The sequence below is a fragment of the Apus apus genome, chromosome 3, assembly GCF_020740795.1.
Source record: "Apus apus isolate bApuApu2 chromosome 3, bApuApu2.pri.cur, whole genome shotgun sequence".
NCBI classification, from domain to species: domain Eukaryota; kingdom Metazoa; phylum Chordata; class Aves; order Apodiformes; family Apodidae; genus Apus; species Apus apus.
In genome coordinates this window covers 45,155,115-45,171,674 of record NC_067284.1, presented here as the reverse complement: position 1 = coordinate 45,171,674, position 16,560 = coordinate 45,155,115, and the positions used below count along the sequence as shown (strand labels likewise).

Here is a 16,560-nt window from a genome sequence, read left to right as displayed (position 1 = left end):
GGAGGATGCAGAGGAAAGATGCTCAAGAATGAGCTTGTAAAAGCCCATTATTTTATTTCTAGATCTGTTTCTTATACTGCACTCATCACTGTGGTATCTTGAGTGCTTTCCAGTAGTGCATTAAGCAACATGACAAACATCTGTCACATGTTTGTTCTCTCACCCTCTCCCCAGAGAGACAAGTGTGTGCAGTGGAGTGTCTTTTTAAATTTTTTTTAATTATTATAAATACACATGCACGTAACACGCATTATTAAACATTTGTGCTGGAGAGGAAAGGTCAGACAAATTTATCTTGCTCTTAGGATTAAAGTTGGTGAGCTCTGTGATGTTCCTGTAGGAGTTCCTATCACACCCTTGCCCCAGGTTGCTGTCTTCAGATACCAAATCAGTCTGGTCATGGGAGTCTGCAGTAGGCAGAAACCAAAAGGACAGATTCCCAATACCCTCGTTAACTGTTCACACTTAAATCCAGGGATTTTTGTCAAGAAAGGTCAACTGGAATGAGATGATAGCATTTAAGGAGAAACATGTGCTTTATATAACCACCATCTCATCCCTGTATTCCTGCATTTGATACAGACTAAAAGCAGGAATTGATGCAGCTTCCAGATCACTGTCACGGAATCAGAAGGCACTGTGCAAGTTCCCTGTGATTAACAAGCTGTGCTATGACAAACTAGAAATCTAATGGATTAGATAAGTCTGATTTAAACTGGAAAAATAAGTTCTTAGAATAATTGAATGCAGGCCTAGGAGTCACTGATTTCCATATCAAGGGGACATAACTGGACTTCTCTTTGGGTCTCACTCAGCAAAGGCATTGATGCAGAGATCTGTGCAGCAACATCACATTGCAAGCACCACCAGTGCATCCTTCCATCCTTCACAAGGGCTGGGCTGCCTCTGGTATCACACCAATGCAATTCCCATTTGGAATTCATTGCTTTCAGCACTGAAATCTTCCGCTCACTTCCTCACCCTTATGTGTCAGTCACAAGAGCTGACATATCTGCAACTATTGCACTACTACAGGTTTCAGAACTGAATGTTCCAGCACTGAAACCTTTCTAGCTGCCTGGTGTTCTCCTCCCACAGTATTTTCCTTAAAGCTTAAATATGATCTTCAGGCCATCAGCCTTCCTCTAACATTATTGATTTCTCTGAGCAGATGTGAGCAGAACTGCTCCAGGTACAGCAACCTACTGCTTTTCCCCAGGGAAGGCTAGAGGCTGCTCTCCTGTCCACCTCCCACCCTAGGCAGTTCATTAATGTCCACCAAAAAGGAAAAAAAATAATTGGAGTTTTTGAAGAACTCCCATCAATACTTCAATCCTTGTATCTGTTTCTTTAGCTTGCCTAGGGACTCACAGCTCAACAAAAGCCATCCAGCAAAACCAGTCAAATTACCAAAAATCACTGTGGTCACGGAGAGTAACACCACTGACAAAGCTCTTTTAAGTCCACCAAGAGTGTGCCACACGCTGATAGACGTTTTCTTGACATGCTGAAGACAGAGAGGATATAAAGTCACAGCCACTATCAAGCCCAGTTCAGGATCATCACTTGAGTAAGAAGCTTAGGAGAGCTCTAAAGGTATTCCTTGAAACAAGTCTGGCAAACAGGTTGTTCTTACAAACACAGATCTTCTGGGCTATGACAGAGGCAGCAGCTAGCAGTCAAATGAGGCAGCAGCTAGCAGTCAAACACTACTTTTAAATAATTGTTTTTCTTTCAAACTCAGGTTACTATTGGGAAAAATCAAAGACCCTGAGTGCATATGTCAATCTAGTTTGCTTCATTTGAGCTGAAGTAGTTTATTATTCCATAGAAATTAACTTTCTTCATTCCAACAGGCTCTGCAACAAAAGGGATTTTAACTACATGACCATTATAGCCATTTTGTTTTCAACTTTTGTAGAAACTAGGAGTACATGCAAAGCCCAGTGAACTTCCTGCAAAGACTTGCATTGAACTCCACCATGATTTGGCTCAAGCATTTGATGATGTGTTGGGTTGGTATGAAGCAGCCAGCTACAGTCCCTGACAGTCTTTACACCTGAGGTTGTGCTTCAGCTCTCAGTGCAGAACAATGCAGGCAGTGAGTCCTGCATCAACACAGCAGCTTTTGCCCTGATACTATCCAGAAAGGCAAAGACCAGGCTAACATGAAATGACATCGTTTTTCCTGTCAGATAAAGAGAAGATATATACATAAAATATTTGGACGTTTGGGGAAAGGGCAAACGTTGAGAATTAGTTCAAACTGTTGATGGTTTATTTTTTGTTGAATCTTGTGGTCAAAATTGTTTTCATTTGCTATGAGAAAGAATCCATCATTTTTTCCAAAGCACCACCCAGAATCTGCCACTGGTGATGTTCTAACGTCCCCAGTGCCTATACAAATAGAGAGGTCAGCTGAGATTTGTAAACTAGAGATCATAAGTTTTAAGGAATTTGTTTATTCAGCCTAGAGTCTCCAAACTGTGTACAGTGCCAAAATTAAAAAGTCCTTTCACTGTACTGTGTCAGGTTGCCATAAAAAGCTTTCCAACATTTTGGATGTTCAGATGAGAAAGCAAATTGTAATTCCATTTTAAGCAACCTATTTGTCAGCACATGCAGTTTAATTATAATTAAGTACCTCCAGCAGTTATAATGAACAGGCAAAAGCAAAATGATGTTTTTATACTTGTATAAACCTGCTTTTAGTGTGACCAAAAAGCTGCCTGAATTACACTGAAAAGTATTGGTCTGTTATTTGCATTTTTAGGTATACTGTGCAAATACAAACATACACAAGCTGTTTCCAATGACTTTAACAGATTGACTGAATTAGGGGAATTTTCATGGGAATGACAAGAGGCAGATATCTTTCTGATGAGAAGGCCACCACATACCAAGTTCCAAGTCCCTGTCCAAAGTATGGAGCACGGGAACTGTACAAGAGACATCACCAGAGTCATTTTGGTATTAGCAAACCAACATATTTCTAACTCATCTCATTCTTGAGAAAGGGCTGAACTATGTTTGCTGAAATATTCCAGAGTAATTCAGCACACAGCAAACAACCAGCATGGGGGAAAACAAACAAACAAACAAACAAAAAACCAACCAGAAGTCAAATTATTGAAATATGATAAAAATATTATAAAGTTGCAAGAAGTTTACAGAAAGTTTTTTTAGTAATAAGTACAAAATATTAATGGTATTTCACAAATAAGTGTCTAATGGTTTAAAATAACTATATCTGAAAATATTTCCAAATTCAGTATATTAGAATAGAAATAATATGCTAACATTTTATGTCCTCCAAAGGGAATAAACATTGAGATGACATCTTTGGAGTATATTTTAACTTTGCTGCCTTCACTTACAGGTAGCTTCAAGATGGCTAAAGCATTTCAACAGGCTAAATATTTTAAGTAAGCTTGATGACTAATAACTGCATTTGCTTTTTTAAATACAGATATAGATGAATGTGCAACTGGAACCCATAACTGTAGAGCTGACCAAGTATGTGTCAATTTAAGAGGGTCCTTCAGCTGCCAGTGTCCTCCAGGCTATCAGAAACGAGGGGACCAATGCATCGGTAAGTGTTGCTCCAGACTAAAGATTTTATTTCACTACCTACAGTTTCAAACTTGATATTGATTATAGAGGTATGTGTACTGTGAAATAGCTGTAAGACTTTGAAATGCAATGGAGTAATCACTTTATCACAACAGTTAATCACTACAACATGGAACTAGAAACTTTGAAGTATAATCAACACTTGGGAGTTGAACTTCCCAAAATTAATTTTCCTAATAGTTACCATTGTGTTTATTGTTTGTATTGGGGCATTGCCTAATGCCCCAGTTATAAGTCTACTATAGCAGCAACTACAGCCTGTCTTTCCACTGACCTCGGTGAGACTTCACTCTAGCTCTGCAAGACAAAGCAGGACCTTCACACAGCCCCAGTTCCTGCCCTGCTGAGCCCTCATGCACACTGTCTCACTACTCACTTTTATAAGTATAAATGAGAGAGATGAAAACTCTGAATACAGGTATATGATATTTGCAACTTCTAAACCACTTTATTCTTTGTGCCAAGATAAACTATCAGCACCTTTGGGACCTATAGAAGTACAGCATTAAATTCAATCCAAGTGCAGTGTAACCACTGCATCTTTCCTGTTCCATCCTCTTTTGGGGGCATTATGGGAAAGTGTTTAAGGATTTATTTTATTTTTGTAATCTCTTTCAAAAAGCCTTGCAGAGGCTATAGGTAGTCACTGCCTAACAAGAGCGGGAAGGAAACTGAGGAAATTTCATGACATATCTATACTGAATTAAAATTCTGGGCATGGCTCTTTCTTTAGGATTTGGAGCCAAGGACTCTCATTTCTTTATCAAAAGATGCGGATCAGGCCCTGAACTGAAAAAGTGACATAAACACAGATGTAACTGTTTTTTCTCAGTTTTCTGTGCAAGAGTAGGATGAGCAGTTTGGAATGTAGGTAGAGGAATAGTTTTGACATTGTGTTTTTTTGGGTTTCTGTTTGTTTTGGTTTTTTAGTCTGGGGTTTATCTAGATTTTTTTAGAGCAGGTAAAGTATATTACTGCTATGTAATAGCACTTTTAATGTCAAGACTTATGGTACTACCTGCGAGTCACATATTAAAGCACCCAAAAGAAAAGCAGCAGAATGATATACCCTTGTATCTACATGTGAATTCATTTATGCAACTAATTCTATGCATTAAAATGTCTGGAAAGTGACATTTCTTTCTCTTATTTAGGTCAAAACCAAGAATAACACCTGTGTTACATATTACACACTGACCTAAATTATAAGTACATCCCTACACTTAGTACTGTCAGCATTTCAGAATAAAGCCTGTCTTTGGGGATTTTATAACAACTTGGCCAGAAAATGTTCTTGAGGCCACATCTTGATAGAGGTTCTCCATATGGGAGGAAATGTTTCTCAAATTTGAAAGAAATTTTTCCAGACTATTTTGGCTTCAAGGTCAAGGGAGAAAAGGACTCATTTCTAACAACTGATTGATTTTAAATTAATTCACTAATCATTTTCTTGGTTTTGATTTTTTTAATTTTGCTTGTTCACATATTGCTAAATTAGTCTTTTCTGAAACACAGGACTGCAGATAGAATGAATTAAAAGGTGGACTGGGTGAGTTTATAGGTCTTTTCCAATCTGCACGACTATGATTCTATAATTATTTTCCAGCATTACTTCAAAGAAAAGATTTGACCAAATTGATTAGATAATGATTAGCCCTTAGATGTGCATGGAGCTCATGTGCCTAATCCTGCAGGGAAAACTCTCACTGAGTTAAGAGTCAGATCCTGAAAGCATTTATGTGCATAAACACAGTGCCTAAGCAGCAAAGCACTGCTCATAGTTCTATATTGTATAATCAGATCTTTAAACACCAGTTTGTAAGAGCTTAGTCCTGTAAAAGTCAAGGATGGAATAGATCTAATGCGCCTCCTAATTTATTCCATTTCTACTTCCAAATTTCTCTCTGCAATAAAGAGTTAGAGCGACAATCGCTACTGTGCGGATAGCCAGGAATTTTCCAGCATAAGCCTTTTCATTCAGAACTATCCAAAACACTCCACTGCAAAGTTTAGCCCCAAACAGTGACTGCAAATTTGACAAAGAAAGCGTTAACTTTTAAAGATTATTTTTTCACTTGATATTAAAACAAACACTTTCCTCATTATTTAAAAAAAAAAAAAAAGTCTTGGGCTCTTTTTAAACACATCTATGGTGGAAACAGCTGGAGGTAGGAAACTCAAGATCTGGCATGGATATGGGAAGTGCCTTTCTTTGTTCCAGGGAAAACTAGTCCTATTTGTCTGAGCGTTGAGCCTTTGAAATCTCACATTGTGTACATGTACAGAACAGAGCATGGATTTCTTCACCAAGCTCAAGCAGGCCACAACTAACGACGGCTGCTGCACATACACGCACGATCAGCATCGTGGCATAATACAACAAGATATGCTTTTTAGATTAAAACAGAGGCAGGATCTCCTCCGTAATGCAAGGGAACCTTTTAAAACGCAGCGAGGTAAACGAGTGGGCTGTTGCACATTTTGTGTGGTTGGCAGGTGAAAACCCTGCTCCAATGCACATTAGGAATGCTGAAACTTGGAAAGGCAGCCTGCTCCACCTCAAAACCAGGGCTAATATGCAAGGAGAGCCTGGGGAAAGTTAATACTGCCTGAGCTAGCACCAACCACAGCCAGTCCGATCCCTTCCTTGGCAGCAGAGAGCACAGCCAGAAGGTGCTAGTGCTGCTGTATGGAAAGGTATGCAGGGAGGCAGGGAGGGGAGCGGGAGCAAGGGCAGCCCCTGGGGAAGGGAGACAGTATCTAGGGGATCCCTGCGGAAGTACAGCCACCTGTTTCCTTTTCAGGCCCATTAATCTTCAATCCTTGCAGTTCCCCTGTACTTGCACAGAAAATTTGGACTCTTAAAAAGCTGAAAAGATTTAGTACGTGCTAAGAGTTCTGCATGCAAGTTTTTTAAAAAACAAGAGCTACAAGTCACATTCACTGTGTTGTGCCCCATGAGGAGAAGTCTTGGTTGAAAAGCAGAACAAAACACTATGGGTTTTACCTATACAAAATAAACAAGACTAAGCAGTACTGTGGAACTAAAACCAAAATGAAGTTGGAATATATATTGATCTCAGTATCTCAGTGGCTGAAAGGAAATCAGCATAAAACAGATTTTTACAAAAGTTACTTAAAGGAAAAGTAATTTTATTTTTTTTTTTATGTCCATAGAAGCAGTACCTGGCTCATATAAGCTTGTTTTTCCTGCTTTTAATCAAGTGTAGTTGATTCTACAGTTTCTTTGGGTGCAACAGTGAACTGCCATGATTCCAGTTTAACTAATTTCTCTTTTTTGGTAACTCAGACATCGACGAATGCACCCTGCCTCCCTACTGCCACCACCGCTGCGTCAACACTCCTGGATCCTACTACTGCCAGTGCAATGCTGGTTTCCAGTTAGCATCCAACAACCACACCTGTGTAGGTAAGAAATTCTCTGCAGGTTCTTAACCATAAGCTCACTCAGTACAGAGACAGATAGTAATACGTGACTTGTCATGGCTGAAGTTTAAATATATTCATCCCAACTTAAAGGAAATAAATACCAACCAGTAAGACATACCAGTTGCTGTATTGAGAGGCTCTCCTGCAAGTGATCTGAGAAGTACAAGAGGGTTAGAGAGGAAATTGGAACCTAATTGAAAACCTGTTATTTTGTTGGCATAGCAGGTTTCTGAGGAGCATCTAGTTTGGCAGCTGTAACCCTGGAGGTTTATCTTCATTAATTAATATTAGATTTAATTATTCTTCCAGTTCTGGCAGATTGCTTTGTATTATCACTGGCTTTCATGATGTTATTCCCAGTTCATGCAACATAAAGGCTGGAAACCAGGGGAAACAATACTATACCTCTGCAGTTAATTATCCTCAGCATGTGCTAAAAGTGGTGAGGAAAGAAAGCATCTATAAATGTCACATTTGAATATCTAAAAATAATATTAAAAATTAAAATGAGGGTCATGAAAAGTGACCCTCTAGAAGTAAAACACTAAGGGAAGTCATGCAGTAAAACTTTCAGAATGCTAACTTTGAAGTCATAAGTTCTGTTGTAAAATAATTAGATGGAGTGATAACAGAAAGGTAACTAGGCTGAAGTGTAGAGAGAATGGCCATTAAAAAAAGAGATTGGTGGTGAAGATGGTCAGAAGTTCTTTATGGCTGTAATTTAGATTGATAAAGTCTACATTGTATACCTATTTATATACATGTAAATCAATCTGGGTTTCCAGCTTCTGCCACTACTTCCAAGCATTGCCTGTCTTACCAACTATGGCACATCACATAGCACTGAATTTGTTTTTTACCAAATTATAGGATAAAAAATAACACATGGACACAATATAACCATGTGACAAGTTGTTAATTCTCTGACCCTTCCGAGGGCCCAAAGGCAAGGTGTATTCTTTCAGTTACACTCACAAATCCATGGTAACTCCAAGTTTGCTAGGTCCTTCACCAAAACTCCCCTTTCCCTGACTTGCTGGCCTCCCAGCCTAATAAGGCATTCTCCCACCGGGAAAGAAGAAAGAAAGTTGAAGAAAGTTTGTAAATGAATGGTTGCTGCAACAACACTGACTTGCACATCTGCAGCAGTCATCTGGCAGAAGTGACACTTGACAGCTGTACTGGTTACATTTGTGTTGCAACATTTGCATAGATTGAAAGTGGGTCAATATTTCTTGAAAGGAAAACAAACGGAATTGTAGCTTTGGCTAGCTTTTTTATTCCTTCTGGTAGCATTGTAATGATGTACATTCTTTGCACTGTTGCCAGAAATTAACTAAAAGGAGAAGAAAAAACTTTGTAATCAGTTTTCCCCTATTGCTATTCATTTTCAGGACTAGGAGGTTTATCATATAGAGAATTAATACCCTCCTCATCGGTTGAGTTTTTGTGAATGCCTGATCTTGGTCAGCTTTGTCCACTGTATCTGTAAATGCCTGAGTGTTGCTGACAGTTACAAGCATTTGCAAAAGCCATGAACTCAAGATTTTTTTTTCAAATGCAGCTCTCTATTAATGGTTGTATCTGATACACAAAAATATGAATGGAAAATATGCAGGGGAGGATTACAGGGGAAAATACACTAAAATCTACAGAGTGAATGACAGAGGATCAGCAGTTAGTCAACAGCTTATGAATACCAAGTTATAGATTCCAGAGGTGATTACAGCTATATAAACTTCTCATTACAAATTGCTTCTCTTCTCATACCACAGTGTTCTCACATGTGTACTTAGGATAGGCATATCATGAAAAAAATCTAACACAGAAACATACCTTCCCCCAATATGGTCTAGGCCTTACAGCACTGAAAAATTCTACAGCCTCAAAGGCTCATGTTATAATTGTAATGGAATTTAAAAGAACAAATTTTAAGAGTAATAAATAGCTCAAATAAATCTTAACCACTGCATGCCAAGAGGTCTTATCAGTATGTGTTCTTTATATCAATTATTTATAGAGACTTGGCATTTCATACCTGAAAAAAAAGAGGCTGGAATGTGTAGTTTAATAGCCACGCTAAACATTTTTAGAGGAATTCATCACACATTAGAATAACTCTCATTCCTGGAAAAGTACTCTTTCTACATGGAATGTAAAGCATAGATCTGACATTAACTCCAGTGACTGCAGATCTGTATTGATGTAGTCACCTGAGCTTCTACTAAGCAACAGACTCAGACTAAGAACTAATCCACTTAATCAGCCTAATTACCAGCTACACAAGATAAAGATTGGTAATTTTTCCTTTCAGACATAAACGAATGTGATGCCAATAACCCGTGTGCACAACAGTGTTACAATATACTGGGTTCTTTCATCTGTCAGTGTAATCCAGGATTTGAGTTAAGCAGTGACAGAATCAACTGTGAAGGTAAGCAATTTTTTGTCTTGGAAGAACTATTTTTTTATTATTATTATTTTCCCAGAAGTATTCCCCTTGGTCTGTGAACTAAGGGATATAATTCAAGTGGAGCTACACTGTGGGTGCAGTTTGTAGACAAAACCCTTGAGACTTTTTTTATGTTGCAAATGTGATTGCTAATACACACCTTAGTAGCTGCAGCTGCATTCAAGTACATATAGATATAGGGATCTAACAGCACAAAATAGGACAGATATTCCCGCATTTCAGATCACTGCTGGGAAAAGTAAGGCTCCTGAAATACTTATTTCACAGACTCACTTGAATTGTGTGTGGTCTAATGCTGATGACCATTAAATGAATCGGAAAGGAATGCAAACCAAAAACAAGTGCAATTTTGTGTGTTGTTAGGCTCCTCTGGAAAGAAAACCTCAAATTTTTTATTTTAAGGAAGCGACAATTGTGCTTTTAAGCCTGTGTATACAAACAGCATGTCTCCTGATGATTATACAATCAACACTTTATTTCCTCTGCCAGAGTCTCCACAGGGGTCCTCTAATCTCCTTTTGGACACATGATGATCTCACCCTTAAAGCCCATATCCTTTCTGCCAGTCTTCGAGCCAAAGAAGTCTTTTTGGTTTACCACTGCCCTCCTAAACAAGCCAGCAGAGCTATTACAGATGCTCCCTCTCCAAGCTTCTTAAACTAATCCTACTTGCAAGCAAACAGAACAGGGAGCAGCAAGTATGCAGCCTCCAAGGACATCCCTGACAAAACCAAGCACTGGGCTCAAGCCTCAGAGGTAGTAGGAGGGAGCTAGACTGTTTTCCAAGCCATTCCCTAGTTTCCATAGGTTTAATTTAATTTCTGGTTAATGGCATACGCTGTTAAATTGTGTTTCACTCAACACTTCTCTAGCAAGGGGCTGATGGTTACACAAGGATTAAAAAAGCAAAAGAGAATGGTTTATACTGAGTATTATTTATAGACAAAAACAAGCCTTACCCTCTTTCCCAAAGAGCGACTTCATTAGGTCAGGGTACAAACACAAAGGCAGTATTTTTGCTTTACTAACTAATCTCACATCTGTGTTTTTTGTGAAAGTGCGGAGAACGGCCCTTCTCCCCCCACATAAGACTGACGCTGTCAGTTCATGACAGAAAGTAATCACATTCTGGAATACTGAAAATATAAATTCCTTCAAGAGTTATTTTCCCAAACCTGTTCTAAAGTCTAATTTTGCTTTTGCTTCCTCATATTGAAAATTCTCATTTTGGAAGATTATTGATAAAATGCAAGTAGAACTATCTCTTCTGTGGGCAGCTTTGAGGTGTTAAGCAGTAAATTTCAGTTTTGTGACAACTTTCACAATAGAAACAATCTCTTTTTTTCCTGTTAGAACTAGCATTTAGCTTATACTTAGTTCTGTAAAAAACAATACCTTTAAGCTCTTTTGCTCTCTCCAGACACTGATGAATGCAGAACCTCAAGTTACATATGTCAGTATCAGTGTGTCAACGAACCAGGAAAATTCTCATGTGTTTGCCCTGAAGGATACCAGGTAGTAGGAGGAAGAACATGTCAAGGTAAGTGCCTTCATCTTAGCATTTTCATTAACACAGCTGCATTATCAACACCACCATTTCGGGCCAGACTAAGAACACTTGCTATCTAGGTGTTTATATTTCATGACAGGATTACCATTATGTGTGCAAAAGAGATGTTGATAAAGCATTTGATCATTAATTGTATAATCTTGTATTAATTCATTTTTTAATCCTTCTGCTCAGACTCTTAAGTCCTTCAGATTCCTAGGACAAGGTTTCAGGTTTTCGCAACCCTTAGGTAAAAGTTGTCTTAAACATCTAGGTAGTAGGTCTAGGTTTCAGAGATAAATACCTCTGAAAAAAATCAGCTTTGCCAGACACTAGGCATGGCTTTATATCATGTTTCATTTTATAGAGGTTCTTAAATCCAGCCATGGTAGAAATGAGAGATAAGGTTCTTCTGATAGCAAGAGGAAAAAAATGCAAGACTTGATCAGCTTAGATAATTTGTGTCTAGAAAATAAATGTTCTGATCAGGTGCAACCGAATGCCAGAGTTTTTAAGTTTGTGGGTTTTTTCCTCACTGGTGCTAAATGTCTCTGCATCTTATTAGAGAATATTGCAGAATAATATAGTAAGTGAAAGAACCTTAGGTAACCCAGAAACCAATTTAACAGTAATTATTTTTATAAATCAATAGGTGTACTAATTATTGCCCAAAGGGATGAGGAAATAACTAACTTTTATTAATACTTTTTATAAAATTCAGATTAATTTATTTCCCTTCTTAAGAATAGCAACTGATAGTGAACATTGCGGGGTAGTTTGACCATCTAAAAATCTGTTTGTGCCTTCCAAGAGATTACATTTGAATAAACCCTTTCTATGACTGTGTTAATTTCAGGAGACCATGAAGGTAGATATTAATGGGGTTCTGGCACTAAGAGGATAATAGAGCATTAATATAGCACAAGTCTGACAGTCCTCACCTCCATTCAGGGTTATTTTCTCAGGGGAAAAAAAAAAAAAAAAAGAAAAAAAAAGGATGCTCGGCTTTGCAGAATAAACAAATCTTTGTTATTCTTTTCAAAGCTATTTTAGTTAAAATGTAGCCATTAACTAAGCATTTTAGTTAGATTGTGAAACTCTGGCAATTAAAAATGAGAACCTGCAAAAGGCAGGAAATCAAAATTCCTTCTCAAAACCTTTTTCTTTTGTCTACAAGAAACCTTCTGGTATAAAACCACTCTTTGCTAATTAGAAAACAGTATTTCTACAGTTGCATGACATATGATTAATACATTGTATTTGTCATCTAAATAAATCTTCAGACTTAATTAACACTCAATAAACACTTTTTTTTCCATTTCTGCATAGAAAAATCCCTTATAGCCAGGCCTCAGCAGGTAAAGAACACAAAAACCTGTTGGGTTTCCACAGATAAACAGGTGGCTTTTTTGTTGTTGTTGTTGTTGTTTTGGGGGAATTGTGCTTGTTTTTCTAGCAAACTCATTTCCATCTCCTTTGACAGAGTCCCTTTTTCTTCCTCCTAGATATAAATGAGTGTGAGACTACTAATGAATGCAGAGAGGATGAAATTTGCTGGAATTACCACGGAGGATTTCGCTGTTACCCAAGGAATCCTTGTCAAGAGCCCTATGTCCTTACATCTGAGAAGTAAGGGAAAAATTGTTGTGGGTTTTTTTTTTTTAGGATCATCCCCAACAAACAACATAATCAAATGCAACAGAAAGCAAGTACCAATGGTTTCCAGCTAACCCAGTTTCATCCACCTCTGTTTTTCAGCCGCTGTGTCTGTCCTGTTTCAAATGCCATTTGCCGGGAGCTGCCTTACTCTGTGGTGTACAAATACATGAGCATCCGTTCAGACAGAACAGTGCCCTCCGACATCTTCCAGATTCAGGCAACCACTATCTACCCTAATACTATTAACACATTCCGGATCAAGTCTGGAAATGAAAATGGAGAATTTTACCTGAGAGTGAGTATCACACCATCCCAGAGTTCAGCAGCGTTTTAATACTGCCTTATTAAATGTGCTTGGTTTCCCAGCTTTACAAAGCCTTTCACGTCTCTACCTGAAAACTCTAAACTGAGAATCAAACTGTTTCTCTCAAATGAACACAAGTGTCAATCCTGAATATTTAGCAATCCTGTGACATCCACATCAGATACCAATGAGATACCTCTATGCTTTTCACGCTCTCTACCAACACCCCATATATATGTATTCAGGAGAGAATTATAAAAAGATTCCTTTTACAATTACTTTCATTAAATTTCTATTTTTTGTGAAAAAAGTAAAGAATAATAGCTTGGGATGGGGCACTGATTTCTAGAGTGCTAAATTCAGGCCAGCTTGCAGAGGTTTTGTGTTGAGACATACTTAAACCTTTATTTTCCCTGCATGCTGCAACTATTTCAGAAAGCTATGAAAGTTCAGATGACTTACAACAGCAGTATTTCCTGTTGGTATAATGCATTCAAGTAGATGCAGATGAATGAAAGTATCTATAACATCTGCTTTTTAAAATGGTTTTGGGAAGAAATCCGATTTTCTTGGACACTTGCAATTTTACAGATTCCTGGGAAATCCTTTTTGCTTCATATGTGGCTTTATGCTCAGTAAATAGAATCAGCACCCAAAAAAAAAAAAAAATCAGAAATGTATTAATTTTCATTTTTGTTTATTTTGCCTCAAATCTGAAGATAAGGAGTTTTGATAACACGTCCAAAAAGTGTACCAAGATGTGACATTGCCTATTTACACCATCTTTCCCCAAGGTGGAAACAAGGACTTACTCATCTGTGTCTCAGTTGTTCTGGTATAACCTATAATCCAGTGCTTTTCCCTGGATTTATTGCATATCAAAACCCCATATCTACCCCCAAAATGCAAACAGTTACTTGCTGAAAACAGAACGAGATCACTGCAACTCTAGGTTGGGTTAGAACCCAGTCTAGCCTTTGGTCTGACTTTCAGACTAACAATTCCAGTGTTCTGTTGCCACCTGACAAGGAACTGCAGGCCTTAAATAAGGAAGCACGTGTTTATTCCTGCCAAGCGGCTGCAGTAAACAAAGGCTTACTTAGAAGTTATTCCTATTGTTTTAGGAAAAGTCTGAGCTGGGTCTCAGATACAGCAGATGGATTGGATTCATCTGCATACTGTGCTCATTTGACATGGTGAGAAAAACATTTGCTGCAGTAGATGAAGGGAGAGATGGAGTTTACCCTTTCATTATCATTTGTAAGTTACAAAGGTGTTTCACAAACTAGCGGCATGGCGAGGCCTGTCAGCATTCCCCAGCACCATGATCCCAGACTGGGAAAAGAGCAGTACAGGCTGGAGATGGCAATAGCCACACCAGCTGCAAAAATACCGAGTGTTTACAAGGGGAGCATGACTTCTTCTGGAGTATGAGCCACAAGTTGGACTTAGAGTTTCTCTCCATTGAGCAAGCTGTATCACTGTTAAAGACATTAGTTCTTTCTTGTTTTACTTATTCTCCATATATTTTAAAAGCTGATAGATGGGGATAAAAAGCAAAGACCAACCTGGGATAGATTACCACTTTTCACATCCTTCAGAAGAGTCAGCATAACCAGGAACAGATTTTGCAGTGCAGTTTATTCCTCTGAGCCCCAGTCAGGTAGAGTTTTCCCTGCAGCAAAGCCAGGTGTGAGATTAGTCATGACCACTTAAAAGTGTTCAAAGAACACTTGCATTGTGTATCTGTGCTGAGACAGAGCATTTTTAAGGGTCGTAACACAAACTCTGTTTGTGCAACAAGGGAATCGTTTTAGATTTGACCAAATTAAACTTCTTTGTTGTTCTTTCAGCAAACAAGTGCTGTCAGTGCGATGCTTGTACTGGTGAAGTCACTCTCAGGCCCGAGGGAACACATTGTGGATCTGGAGATGCTAACAGTCAACAGCTTGAATTACCGTACGAGCTCCGTGTTAAGATTAACAATAATAGTGGGACCTTACGCATTTTAGTGGTTTTCAGTAACCCTTCACTGGCACTTAAAGCAGCCAAAGAATATTATCTTAAAGAAGCACTTACTATTTTATTTATAGATTTTGCTCTCTTTTTTTTTTTTTTTTTTAAGATTTGTTTAGTAAATTGATATCTTTAATCCACACGTTACACCTGTAATTCAAAATTAGTAGATGTGTTCCATAGTATAACATGGGCATTGTCACTTTCTGTATAAAGATTTAAATCTTTTTTATTACCTTTCTTGGACTAGATACATACTACACTTTCGTATGAGAACTGTATGTTCATACTATCCTGTAAAACTTCACACACCCTTCCTAGCCAAATAGGTCATGCAATTAAAAGGTGATCTTCTGTGTTGTTTTTCTTTTAAATTCTAATGCAGCTACACTGACAATCTCAAAACGAAAAAATTATATAGTATGAATGATACACAAAGTAATGGTTATCTGATAAGCTAAGATATATTTCTTCTTTTTAACTACTCTGTAACAAAAGATAACAGTCAATAAAAATCTATTTCTGTAGACATTTATGTGCTATCAGTTGGTTTTTATAATCTGGGTTGGAGGTAAAGTTACATTGTAAGAAATGTTTTGCATTGGGTTTTTATATGCAGATAGTGTTAACCATACCACGGAATCACATTGTCTCCAAGAAAAATAGGCCATAGGAAGAAAATTTCTCCAACAATGAAAGAAACTCCAAATGGAAAATCACCACCCAGGGTACATGTGTCTGTGCTTGCTCCTGAGAACACTGTTGGTAGTTACTCGTTAGAGGGATACAGCATTTTCAGAAAGAAGTTAACATGTTATTTTTCCAGAAATATTATGTTGTATACTAAGAATTGAGTGCTTTTGCTTACTAAGTTATACTGTTTTCAGGCACTCAGTCAGTCCTATTTCTGCTCGTACAACTCAGATGTATCATGTACAGTGTTCATAGAACTTCTTTCTAATTCAAGAACTAATAACATCTTTTGTAATATGTAAAATCTTATTTCTTGTTTAAAATGTAGCAGTTAATCCTTTGATGTACAAAATTTTTAATAAAGATCTCCTATCATATGGTATTCAGTCTTTTTTGAGGTAGTTTATTAGCTGCATTAGAGAACTGAATTGTCAGCTACTTGGGAGTCAGCAAAGCCCCATCAAGTTCGGCTGAGTCAGAATGACCCAGATCTTGGTCTGTACAATATTAGCTCATGGAAGACTAAAAACACAATTCCTTTGTAGCAGGACAAACATATGACACACTGAGTTTTAGTTTTGCTGACATTAAAAAAGGAAGAATATACCAACATACACACATCACTGGTTAGTTGCTGATGTGCAAGAAAGAGCCTCTTTTCCACTCAAAAGTAATTTTATATAAAAAATATTTGTGAATAATGCATACATTACACACTCAAAAAAAACAACCCTTTTTTGGTGCAGGCCCACAGTCTCGTATTTATTATGACAGTCACGCTCA

At 37.8% G+C, this 16,560-nt stretch overlaps 1 protein-coding gene across 2 annotated transcripts in view; it reads left to right on the top strand.

The window, feature by feature from the left end:
- Nucleotides 1–16,159, top strand: part of EFEMP1 (EGF containing fibulin extracellular matrix protein 1) — a 48,802-nt gene extending 32,643 nt beyond the window's left edge. For both annotated transcript variants that reach the window (XM_051615559.1, XM_051615557.1), the window contains 7 exons: nucleotides 3,470–3,592; nucleotides 6,944–7,063; nucleotides 9,398–9,517; nucleotides 10,977–11,096; nucleotides 12,611–12,734; nucleotides 12,864–13,059; nucleotides 14,922–16,159. In XM_051615559.1, coding sequence (XP_051471519.1) covers nucleotides 3,470–3,592; nucleotides 6,944–7,063; nucleotides 9,398–9,517; nucleotides 10,977–11,096; nucleotides 12,611–12,734; nucleotides 12,864–13,059; nucleotides 14,922–15,080 — 962 coding nt within the window. In that variant the 3' untranslated portion in view covers nucleotides 15,081–16,159. The remainder of the gene's footprint in view (nucleotides 1–3,469; nucleotides 3,593–6,943; nucleotides 7,064–9,397; nucleotides 9,518–10,976; nucleotides 11,097–12,610; nucleotides 12,735–12,863; nucleotides 13,060–14,921) is intronic.
- Nucleotides 16,160–16,560: the final 401 nt, after the last annotated feature.